This window comes from Bemisia tabaci, chromosome 2 (genome assembly GCF_918797505.1).
Source record: "Bemisia tabaci chromosome 2, PGI_BMITA_v3".
NCBI classification, from domain to species: Eukaryota; Metazoa; Arthropoda; class Insecta; order Hemiptera; family Aleyrodidae; genus Bemisia; species Bemisia tabaci.
In genome coordinates this window covers 6,505,710-6,518,860 of record NC_092794.1, presented here as the reverse complement: position 1 = coordinate 6,518,860, position 13,151 = coordinate 6,505,710, and the positions used below count along the sequence as shown (strand labels likewise).

Below are 13,151 nucleotides of genomic sequence, written 5' to 3'. Positions count from 1 at the left end.
CCCCCTCCCCCCACCTCCACTGTCTTTTGGAAGAATAAACCCATCCCTTTCTCTGCCACGCCCAATGACATCCATTCGGAAAAGATTAAATTTGAAAGTACTTTTTACAGCGTCGCGTATAAAATGACCGCCAGGTCATCAACTACCGAAATCCTCTGTCGACACGTGCGAGGCCCTATTGAGATGAAATTTGAAAATAACATTTATAGATGTATGCTATGTATGCTATTCTGCCACGAGGATTCATGTAATTTCGAAACTTCCAACACGTATTTCTCAAAATAGCAAAAACTGCACTTACGCGCCTTGTCCTCCAAGCCCTCATACATCGGTGATTTCGACCTACCTCAGAGATATAAAGAAACCAAAATTAAGATTTAAAAATAGATGTTTCATTCCTTCAGGTGGGGAGACAGAGTGACAATGTGAAATGTAAAGTTGCAAAATCCGACTGATTAATTCATGAAACCGCGTTGTCGCTCTGATTAAATTTTAAACAAGCATGGATATTCATGTCGAGCAACTCAGTCGAGCCAAAGATACATGATGAATATTCTACAATGTTCGGGGTTTCAGAAAAGTGGTCTGTATAAACGACCTAACTGCACCGAGTTTTAGCATCAGATGAATCGTTTTGGCTTAGATGAGCGTCCTGCGCGGAGCAATGAACCCAGCGTCAAAGAAATTAGGGAAATCATGCAAAACTGAAATAGGTCAACGAGGAGGGTGAAATTGAGTTGCTGAAAAGCGCGAGGCGGGTGATCGAAACACATGCTTGCGAAATAATAAGGTGAGTAAATAATGAATGAAAAGAGTAGGTTTCATACTCTGTTTAACCATTTAAGACGCTTTGAGGAGCAGTTCCTGATCGTTGAAAAAAATAATGAACGTAGGAAGCGTACATAGTATTAACAGCATTAGCGCGGTCGGTCTGTGAACAGTACACACAGCGCTGGTGGCAAAAATAGACTGTATTTTACAATAAGGAACTGAAAGTACTGTCTCATACATAAAAGCACCTATCTGGACGTGGAAACAAACGGAACACATGCTGTTCCTAAAAATAAACCAGGAATAAAAGTGTAGTTTTCAGCGGCTGAAAAGCGACGACACTTAGTGCACCTACCGGCGAGCTGTGGGGCTTGGGATGAGTAATGGAGAATTTGTATGAAAAATTTTAGTGCTGCATCTGAGAGTTCTTTATGAGCTGCGTTTGCAGTATTTATCATGATTATTTTCTATTATGGGTAATTGTAAAAAAAATAGATTTGAAAGTGAGAAAATCTACGGCTCTGTGACGTCATCAGGCGGCATTTCCCATTAAAACTCATGTATTTTAGCAGATTACGTCATTAGATCATAACTCCTCTAGTAATTGTTCATTTTAGAATCCAATGATACTTTCATACTCGACTCGCTTAGTATTTCATTTTAAAATGAAAGTTCCATTTCCAACACCTGCTAATTCTCAATTCGCCTAAGAAGTATACAAAACATTGGCTACTTTGCTGGGCGAATTGTATATATGGAAAGGTAGGTTAGCTTTTCCAGCAGTTGCATGATAGTCTCAAAAATCGAGAAGGCTTCCATCTCGGATGAAGCGAATTTTTGCGATCGAATATCATTCAACGGTGAATGATATTCGACGATTAGGCATTTTCTTTAAATGATTTTCGACTTCTTCGTTGATCTCACCGGAGACCGTTGAAATCCATCAATTTGAAATTTCGAATTCACCTCTTAGAGACTTGAATTCGATTTTTGAACCGATGCAATCGATGTCAGAGAAACTTTATCTTCCACCAGAATTTTTGTTTCGTCTATTCTTTCTGTTGTTACGTTTTGTCATTTGGACGTATTTCTGCCGAACGGAACTATGTGCATTAAGACATGAACCCTAGGACCCATAAGAATATATGCATAACAGGGCTCACGCCATAATGCACATAGTTCCGTTTGGCAGAAATACGTCCATTTCAAGTCTCCTGTGTTTGCAATTTACTGCGTTTTAGTTTCGTATTTTTGTATTTTCTTTTTAATAATTGTATTTAAGGGAAAAATCTGAACTCTGATTGGCTCCTGCTTTCACCGATCATCGGCATCATTCAGCATTCATCAATCCGTTTGATGAATGATATTCGATCGCAAAAATTCGCGTCATGGTCTCTTTTCTATCTGTCTCCATTCGCAAAAGACCGATTCCGCACACGCGAGCGCTCTCTAGCGGAGCAATGCGGCGAGGGCGATGCATCGTATTGCCTGGAGGAACGACATATGCTAATTGGAGTTGAATTGGAATTTATTGAATGTTTTACTTATGTGCGCGCCTCGCCGCTCTTAAAACTGGGACGAAGATGGGTACTTCCAGCTCCGAGCCCCCTTTCCACCCCCCGAACGCCTGGCTCGTCTGGAGTCTCATGCTCGATTTTTCCACCCCTTCCATCCCCCCTCGACAGTCCCGGTCCTCTCCCAGTCCCGGGATGTCGCACGTCGTTCAATGGGTCAGTTGCGCTCGTCACAGAATCGTGTTTTGATGATGAATTCTGGTAGATTAGCAAAAAATAATAAGATCTGTCCACATAGCAACTTACTACGATCAACATTGATTGATTAAAAATTCGATTTATGATGTCATCCACCGGGGTAGTGACACCCTTGATTTCGTTCACCTTGCTTTCGTCAATCACTGAAACACACATTCGCGCACCACCGGTTGCTCAACGTGAAACTCAGACAGAAACAAGCAAGGGTGTCACTACCGCGGTGGATGACGTTATAAACCAACTTTTTCAAAGACGTTAACTCGGTAAAAATCGAACGTAAAAAGTTTATTATATGGACGCAACTTATTATTTTTAGCTAATCTACAAAAATCAAGCATTAAACCGCAATTCTGTGACCAGCGCAACTGAACATTACAAAAAAAATATGACTTTTTCACAAAAAGAAACAATGGAAAAAAGTCTCTTGGATCCAGAGTCCTGACTAAAAAAAAATTGACGGGAAAAAAGGCTCTTGATTCAATCGGCGTTCTTATTTTAGATGAATACTTAAACCCCGTGTAAAATTAGAGACGTTAAGGAAAGTTACATTAAATTTCGCTGATCTGATGTGAGAAAAATTCACTCCAGTCGGAGAAGCCAAATTGTATGAAAAAGTATATATCCTCTATGGTTTGGTATGAAAACCATTGGCGATCAAAAAACGAGGCAGCTTTCCGATCCTATCTTGTACTAAGTGGCGAGTTATATTAAATCGATGTAGCTTTAGTCACAAGTTTTCTTATTGCACTAAATTAATATCCAAAAAAGGAGGCAATCAAACAGATGACGAATGCAGAAAAACGTCTAATAAAAAGCGGCAGAAAGAGAATATTAAAACACCCGAGAAAAGGAACAATTTGAACAGACTCACCGAGCCGTCTGCTTGAAAATCGAAAAAAAGAGCTCACCTGAAACAATCGAAATACAAAGATTAGGTCAGTTTTATTCTATAATTACAACTTTCAAGACACAAACGTAAAAAACAAACACTAATACGAGAGGAGTCTACCAACAGTAAGAGTTACGAGTATTTGAACGGAGACATTATATGCAGTGTTTTGGAGTTATCTCATCTTCAATGCGTAGATTTTACATTGAATGTGACCCAGATAAAAACATTATCCTGTAAATTTTACCTAATAATCCGGCTTTGGTTATTTTGGGTTAATTGTTGTACAGTGAACGACAAATCTTGGCGACATTGCGTTGCTGGTGGAAAATGTAGTCCATTTGCTAAGGAAGAACGCTGTATGAACATTCAAGGGATGCCAAATTTCCTCCAGTAAAATGTTTGTTTGTGAGATCAGGTTATGAGTTGAAATTTAACTTTCGGATGATACAGATATAATTACGAAGAAAATTCATTAAAAAATTCAGCGGAAAATATTCACAAGTTTGCCTAAAAATTCGTATTGGATCAAAGAAAATTTTGCAACCAACGAAGGTTCATACAGCATTTTTCCTTAGCACGGTAGATTAAAACGTAATCCCATGAGGATTGATCTGTTAACATTTGGATGCATTTATACTGACAGGAGCTATGTAAAAATGGATTAAGTCAAACTGAAAGTTCTATTTTCAGAGACAGAACATCAGATTTAGTGGGTTAAATAAGTGAATATATTTTTGATCTTCCTGTTCATCCGTTTTTCTTAAATTTAATTGATTTTATGGGTTATTTGATCATATAACTGTACTACTTTATTTTGCATGCTCCAAGCGCGAAGGGCCGACATACTCCACTTTTCTTCCAAAAAAAAGGACTTCACTTCAAATGAATCACTTCTTCTTTTCTTCCCCCTTTTTTCTTCTAAACCTTTTGGCCTGGAATGATAATTTTCTAGCTGCTTGGCCTTTTTCTCGAATAACTAGGGAAACACCACGAACATTAAGGAAGAAAAACCCCCATCTCGAGAGAAGAGACGCTTAGATAAGAATGTAATCGCTACATTTTTGGGTCAACTACTTCCTGCTCCTCCTATGCATGATTCTGTGCTCTGACGTCATCAATAATTGAGTCCTACCCTCATCCCGCTCCGGATTGGATTCCACTTCGCTTCATTTCTCTTGAGGGGTGGGTGGGTGCAAGAAAATCGGGTGCATTTCAATATTGGAGAGGGTTTGACGGGTGTTGTGAGAAGATTCAGTCAGCTTTTTAAATGCAGAAACACGATCAACGACATGGTAAGTCTCATTGAATGTCATTAGAATACCCACGTAAGGAGAGAATTGTCGCACGGTGGATTGAGTCAATTATTGGAGAGGTCGGATAAAATTTGGAAAGTTCAAAAGCTTTTAACACCGTTATAACACTGCCATGCTGAAGAAAAACGCCGTATAAACCTTCAGGTGAACAATTTGTGAATAGTTTTCCTCAAATTTTTCAGATAATTTTGTCGGTAATGTCACCTATAGTTCTTGAAAATTTCAAGGAAAAATATTCACAACGTTCTTCAAATATCAATGTTTTCTGAGAAGAAATTTGGCAACTCTTGAATGTTCATACGGCGTTTTTCCTTAGCTCAACATAACAACACATCGAGGTTTTAAAAGTGGTTCTGTTGGTTTTCTCGCGAAATTTTCTATCAGTGGCACCCCTTTCAATTTAAAATATGACGAATTAACGTTAAAATTTGCAGGTTTTAGTCTGAAATATCATGTCTGACTTCTCCCATTGGCTCGATCTATTATGAGTGGTTTTTTCTTCTTTCTTTCTTTTATTTCTTTTTCTTTTTTTTTGTGTGTGTGCATTCTCAACTATTTATTTAGTCTACGATAACGGTACCTGTATCGCGAAGGAAAAGGAAATGTTTAAAACAGTATCATGAGGGACCAAATTTCATGAAAATTTTTTTTCCAAATCATGAGAGTTGTTTCTATTTATTCCTCATACCATTATGCATGAGAGCATGGAAATTTACTTTCCTAGTGTTACATTCATCGTCTAGATTTTCTGAGGATTTTTTTTCAACGTTTTGTATCAAATTTCTAAAAGAGGCAGGCTTACCCCTTAAGAGCTTTGCCTACGTTTACATGTCACAAAATAATGCGGTTTAAACTGATAGAGGGAACCGGCCGCGGCGCACAATGCATCGAGTCAATAGGGAGGTCGGACAAAATTTGGAAACTTTAAAAGCTCATAACTCGATTTATACAAACTTTTGAGGTTCTAAAAGTGGCTCTATTGATTACCTCGTGAAATTTGCTTCAAGATGCATCTCTTGAAATTTGAAATGTGACGGATTAACACCAAAATTCGCAGTTTTAGTCAAAAATTTCATGTCGACCTATCTTACTGACTCGATCCCCTGTGCGGCGCAGCGAAGGAAAAGCAAATAAAAGGTTGCTTAGGTTGAGTCCGTTTGTTCTTCGTTCGTTTGAAAGACAGGAGTTTCAACTTTGCTTACGTCTACATCAATGAGGCGCGCTTACGAGGTTTGCGAGATGCAAAATGCAAAAAGCGAGTCGAAATGGGCTTTGATGCACGGCTGTTCTTTTATGTTTCCAAACAAAAAGTGCCACACGCAAAATCTCCAGATCGGAGGGTTTCGCGTCCCTTCGAGTTTCGTCAACTTCCGAAAGATGCGTTTATTTGCTACGACGACGGGAAACATTCGACTCTTGGTTTAATAGTCTCATCTTTACGGTCAATTTTCTCCGTCGGGTGAGTATGTACAGGATGATGAATAATTCATATGCACAAAATGGTTGATTTTGAATAGAGCAATTTCCTTGCCAGACTGTGGATACGGACGGATATACGGTCGGAATTGAAAGGGCTTCAAAATTGTGCTCGGGTCATCTGCGGAGCGTGCTTTCCACGCACGAGTGGCTGTTCTGAAACTTGACCGTTCTCTGCGGTTTTCCCCATTTTATGGTGACTAGTAAAAGTACAGATATTTATAAAGATGCCCGCTCGTTTCATTAGATGAAGCTAATAGGATCGACGCGGAATTAAGTTAGTTTTTCTACTTTTCAGACGGAAGAGAAAAATTGGTTTTGCAATTGGATAAATTAGTGTCAGTTAATGCTTGAATTGGACGTATTTCTGCCAAACGGAACTATGTACATTAAGACTCATAAGGATACAGGCGTTACAGGGCTCACGTCATAATGCACATAGTGCCGTTCGGCAGAAATACGTCCAATAATTGTGGCTCGGAATCAGAACGATTGGAACCAAACGATTCAATGTCATCGTTGTTTCTTGGAGTTCATGGAAGGCAAAGTATATTTTGCATCTTCCCTCGCAACTTTTTTCAGTCTTATAAGCCCTGTTTGGATTGGTACTCTCTGTGCTTCAATGGTGCAACTAGTTCGTAATTTCTTGGAGGACACGGTTAATGTCAAAAGAGACGACGTCAGGGGGTTTACTAAAACAGGCTGGCCAAAAATCAGTACTTTTACATTACTTTTTCAGTGCATTCCTAAGAAATTCATTACTTCTTCAACAGAAAAATTCAGTACTTTTTCAGTACCTCCATTTCCGAAATTCGAAAATTATCAAAAATATGAAGTTCTCGCTCAAATTGCGAAAATGATGACAAAAATTCCGGACCCTCTTGCAGAATTTCCGCACTTCTTCAGTACTTACGGGCCGCTTTTAAAAAATCAGTACTATTTCCGGAAATTCTGGACTCGTAGACACACTGAACGTTTATATAAATCACTGGGGGAAAAAAAAAAATAAAAAAAAAAAAAAAAAAAAAAACAACACACTTTGGATCTAGAGTTCAGACACTTGAAACCATTGACAAGAAAAAGGACTCTTGATTCAATCAGATTTAAGCTTAAATCAAATAAGGAAATCCGCTCAAATTAAGAGGCTTGGTTCTTGATTTAAGCTTAAATCTGATTGAATTAAGAGTATGTTTTCTTATCGATGTTTTTAAGAGTCTGGACTCTAGATCCAATGTGTTTTTTTCCAGTGATCGATATAAAAATCTTTTAGACAATGCGTTTTCCTCAGTTTTAGCCCATTTGGACCCCCCAGAGTGCAATTTTAGCCAAATTCGTTTTATTCATTCGGAGGCAGCTAAAGAAGTAAGGCTTAGTTGTACTGTCACTGTAATTTCGTCGAACGTGGGTTTATGCCCTTTCAATCCTACAAGCTGCTTACACAAGCATTATGCGTAGAACAGAGGTGGAAGGTGAGGAGGGGTGCATTTCTAGAGATTCGATTTAATAGTTTTTTTCCAACTCTCCGACCTAAAAGTGGGTATTTTCGAGTATTTGAATAAGAAAACACGGTCCAGCGATTAGCATTCCAAGTCGCCGTTTCCCTCGCCAAAGAACGTAACTTGATTTCAATGTTGCCAAATTTCCCGTCGTTTATTGCATATTAACGAGGAGAATCTTGGGCATATTCAACTGATAATTTTACTGATTTTTCTCCACATTTCATGCAAAAATCAGACATGTTTTCGATAAAAATTAGACACGTACATTTTGGTCAAATAAATAAATTGTTTGAGTCAATCTGGCAACCATGGAATGAAGTTACGTTCCTTCGTCCGGAAGACGAAGTGACGCCTTCACGGCCCACGATTTTCCCTTTAGCGTGTTGATTCATTCGTATTTCAGCTACGGGAATGCAAAAATCCTGAAGTTAAAACTTCAGCAATCGCCCCAAAACAATGAAATCTGCCGATGGATCTGAGAAACGCACGCTACGGCGACGTGCTGCCGCGATTTAAGAAAATCCTATTATCAGGGGTAAATTTACATTTTGTTCGGAATTCTGCGAAAACGAATTTGAGCGGAAATCAAACCTAACTCACTTTCCGCGTACCGCTATTTGGGTCAGCACCCGCACAGTAAACCTTGGGTTTGCTTTACTAGTTAGAAAGTTTTACAGTCGATATTTATTCTTTTACGTACAATCAAGACTAGGAGAGAAGAAGAATTAATATTTGTTTTCTTTACTAAAGGACTCAGAGTTATAAATATTCAGAAAAAACCGACGGAGGCCTACTTATAAAATCTTTTCTTTAAAAAAAAAAATAAATAAATAAATACATAAAAACTGAGGCAAAAGAACCCTTCAAAAATTGAATAGGTAAGAAGGTCAGAAATTTTGGCGCCCCTTTGAATAGCAGCTGGGGGGCCCACGCGAATGAGTGCTTCTAGTGCCTCTTGCGACAAGCCTGGCCAATTTTTGTTGAAATTTTAGCGATAATCAGCTATCGTAGCGCGGAAACCTATGGAATATCGTTAAATAAGGTCCGTCTGAACAGAATTGACGACGTCCCTTTCTTCCTGTTAGACTAAAGTCTGACTGAGCTTATTCAACGTTGGTGGTAAGTAAATATGAAATCACACCTGTTGCCAATTATCCTCGAGTGTGTTCTGGACGCAGAAATATCCTGTGTCGTGTATGTCCTGCAGCTCTCGGAGTACATTAGTGTGAGGTAACATATCCATCTTGATTCCGGTAGTGAAACACACGTGGTAACAATAGCGAAAAAAAATTAAAAATTTACTAGAGGGCGGAGAGGCGTTTGCTTATGCTTCCTCGAGCATTTCAGTTTAACGCACGGAAAATGGTACGAAATAATAATTACTTAACACCGAACTTCAAGCATCAGAGTTGCATACGAAAGGGCAATACCAAAATTAAACCAAGCGCACAACCGTATCGAGTAAGCAGTACACAGCTTTCAAGGCTTTCGAAAGGATACGACTGGTTTCGCGGACACTCCCTCCAGATTCCGGTCGAACTCCTCTGAAAATCACTCAAAATTCAACACACTTCGGTTTGATTTCGCAACACAGTGGTGAGAGCACCGATATTACAGCTGAAGGAATTGATTTTATTCACTACAACGAAAAAAAAAAACAATAAAAACGAAAAGAAATAGAATATTGCCGAAATAAAAAAAAAATGCCGATCCACACTAGAAACTTATGGGGGATTTCCTCAAGAAGCGAATGTATTGATAATCATCGTGACAGCAGGAGTAGGTAGAATAACTTGTGGAAACACATGTGAGAACACGGCCGAACCCGCACACAAGTCAACGAGGAATCGAGCCGCCTCTTCGAGAGCAAAAACGTGCGCGGACAATAGCGACTAGGCTCGCGAAGCGCCGACAATCCGGATTAGCGAAGAAGTGTCGACGCCAGTGATAAGCGAGAATTCCATAAGGATGCAGTGATAAGGCGGCTCTGCGGTCGCGGTTCACCCCGTACGAGAGCGCGCGCGGATCGAGCGAGACTGGCGTCGCGGCGCCGGTTGCGCCGCGCTCTCGTGCCGGCCGAGCGGAGTTTCCGACGTCTGCCCCCAGGGCGCGCCACTGCCCGGCCGCCACGTTTGCGTAATGGGCGGTGCGCGCTCCTGCCATTCATACTCATCGGTGCCGATGAATGAAGCTAATTAAAATACTACGATTTCCGTCGACCTCTGCACGGCGCGTTGCGGCGTTGCCATCCTGCCCGGGCCGCCTCGCGCTCTCTCCCGCGCCCCCGCGGTGAGTCCGAGAATCGAGGGCTGGGAAAATTTTGAGTCCCTTTATACTGAGAGTTAAGACAACCCCTCATGGAGTCACAAACGGGAATAAATATTACACAAATTGGCAGTTTTTCGAAATCTTTGATCGGCTCATTCTCAAATTCCTTTCTCCGTACCTTCTCTCATTCAGTTTGTTCCTTGTCGAACCCGTTCCCCGGTCCATTCTATATTATAATCTTTGCAATCGGTGAAAATGTAATCTTTATTCCCGTTTGTGACACTGTGGAGGCCTAAAATACGGGAACCAATCAGAAATGGATTCACGTTGTGACTCTCAGTCTCAGTATATTAAAGGGTCTCTGCGAAAATTGACCCCGTAGTGTAAGAGCGGAAAATTGTATTCTATATCCCTCCCTAAATTTTCAATGATTATCTAGAGGCATTTTAATGTGACACGTCACGGTTCCTGGCGCGGTCGAATTGACGTGCGACATATCGAATCAATCGTATAAAAAGTCTCGTCAGATTCTGAAATTTTTTTTAAAAAAATGGACGATAGCCCTGTGCATGGGCCTCTAGAATCATCCAATACAAAAAAATCGGCAATATTCAGAGGAAGAGAGGCGGATTGCTACTTGGAAAAAAAGCTCGCATTCGATACAGAAATCGATAACTGTGTCGAATGCAATGTTTCCTGTCTCATGAGGTTGATCGATAGAAAACATTGCCAAAATAGAGATTGATCGATCAGAATCATTCTATAACGATTTAAAAATCGACCCGCAGGGCCTGGATTTGCACAGGATTGCAACAGGAATTGCATATCGACGGTGCAAGTCGGCAATCACATAACTCGTTTGCGGTGTCTGAAAATCTCCGCAACTATGTAATTTTTTTAAAGGAGAACAAATGGACATGATTCCTTAAAGTTTTTGCAGAATTTTCCTCGCACATAGAAGAAAATCACGGAAGTTTTAAAGAATTAACGTTGAGTAGTTTTCCGTTTAAAAAATAAAGTATGACAGGAGGTCTGCGACGTCGCAAACCGAGTTATGTGATTGCCGACTTTCACCGTCGATATAGTCATATTCTCAAAAAAAAAAAAAAAAAAAAAAAAAAAAAAAAAAATTGAACTTTTCAATCAATTTTGTAACGTTGGGATGATGCTATGTTACCTCTTTGGGAAACAACGCCTTTTTCCCGCGCTTGCAGCTCCGTCACGACTCCGTTTTTTCGCGATCACAACAAACTTAGCCGTTTCAGCAAGATGTAAATTAGATCGAGGGAAACTTGATTTTAAAAATCCGGTCGTGCGTGCTCTGCGTCGAGACGGCAGCATTGGCGCAGTTTCAGGGACAATCGCAGGGATTTTTCCCACCGGTCTCGACGCGCTCCACCGATTTTCCCCGCGCGCACTCGGTGGCGCGTCGTGAATAATCGATCATCGATATTCCCCCATTTGAAACTATGGTAAAGAATCGAATATTGAGGTGTCCGTTGCGGACACCCCCTCCATCGATCCTTGTCCGAAGGTTTAAACGGCAGATTAATCGATAAATCGCAAAGCACGCCGCGCCGCTGCGCGCACTGTGCCAGTCCCACGCGAATTATATAATTATTATTCGAACGTTTTGATGTGTGTGCGCTGTCGCATCCGGTGTTTGTCGCTTGAGGATGGGTGGTGGGGGCGAGGGGGGCGAGATCCCCCAGGAACGAAGACAATTCCGAGGGTCTCCCGTTATCTCTTTGTTTGCGTCTGCCTCAAATTGCGGCCGGTGTGTGAGAGTGAATCCGATGTGTGAGTGTGAACCCGCTGCCCAGTTCAAGGGGTTTCAATTATGTCTGACGCTTTTGTTTTCGGCCCGATGACCAGGGTCCGGTGATCGGTGGCATGGCTGCCCGCTGCCACCGGTGCGCTCTGCATCACTGCTCTGGTGCCTCGGCCCAGACAGAACCGCACCTTGCGTCGCCGTTGACACATCGAATCTAAAACTTTAAGATCTGTCTAGAGCTGGAGAATCTCTATAGGGAGAGTATGGCCGCTCGGCCCCATGCAGGGGCTTAGGGCTCAAAAATGGCGGCGCTTTGTTTCGGTTTTTAAGGATGGGAGGGGAGAGGGGGTCATTGCTAACTTTTGACAGTTATCAGTTGGTAAAATCGCATAAAAATCTAGAATCCATTTCTCACTGCACATTTTGCACATCCCTATCGTGCATTTTCTAACTGGCAACTACAGGTGAATTTTCCCTGATGGATTGGGTCGACTTTTTCAACCAGAGCAGTTGGGTTATAAAAAAAAAGAGAAAACACTCGATTGAAGTCAAAAACGATTACACGATGAATATTGGCCAACGTTTACATCCATCCACTTTTCAACCCGAGCGGTGGGTCAAGAGTTTTGGATGTGGTCGTCAACGCTGCCAGCATGAAACCTAAAAGTAGGCACACCGTCGCCAGGAAGGAATTTCATTTTGTTGTGACATAGGTTGGCAGTGAGTTAAAAACTTTAACCAAATCCACTCGCGAAAATTCGCCTTAAGCTCGAACGCCGCGCCATGGCGTTCGAGCGTTTCGGCTAAATGATTCTATCTGCCGAGCCAAGGAACTTTACAAAATACCTAATTTTACCATTCGCCTATGCGATATCTCTAAGAAGAAACCAATACTTATTTCAATGGACTCTCTGCGAGCGACTACGACTTACGTTGTAGCTCCGTCCCGCGGGTTATCAGGAACCATTAAGCCACGGTTCCAAGGACAGCGCGCGACGCGTGTTGGCCGCGCGGTAGATTCGCGGGACCATGATTTTAAACATACCTATTCCCAATGAAAATGAATACGCATTGTCAATGAAAATGAATTCGCGTTGCCAATGAAAATGCATTCGTGTTGCCAATGAAAAACGCATTTGCATGGTCAATGTCTTGAAGATGGTCTGGTTCAAACTCATTCCACTCGCACGGAGTCAACTTCGCGTCGCGCGCTGTTTGTGGAACCGCGGCTTGACTCGGAAGATCCGAGCGGAGACGTCAAAGCACCGATAAGATACGTCTCACGTGAAGAGAGCCTTGAGCTTGTGTTCGAGTTTGTCGATTTTATGACACAGGATTGCCCCACGATTACACGGATTAACGACCCTCAAACAAGGCTCTCCTTCC

General features: G+C 41.4%; 1 protein-coding gene across 1 annotated transcript in view; it reads right to left on the bottom strand.

Annotated features, from left to right (window-relative positions):
• The window catches only part of LOC109031828 (uncharacterized), a 558,162-nt gene extending 548,111 nt beyond the window's left edge, over positions 1–10,051 (bottom strand). The window contains exon 1 of the mRNA XM_019043607.2: positions 8,865–10,051. Within this exon, the coding sequence (XP_018899152.2) occupies positions 8,865–8,966 (102 nt within the window). The 5' untranslated portion in view covers positions 8,967–10,051. The remainder of the gene's footprint in view (positions 1–8,864) is intronic.
• Positions 10,052–13,151: the final 3,100 nt, after the last annotated feature.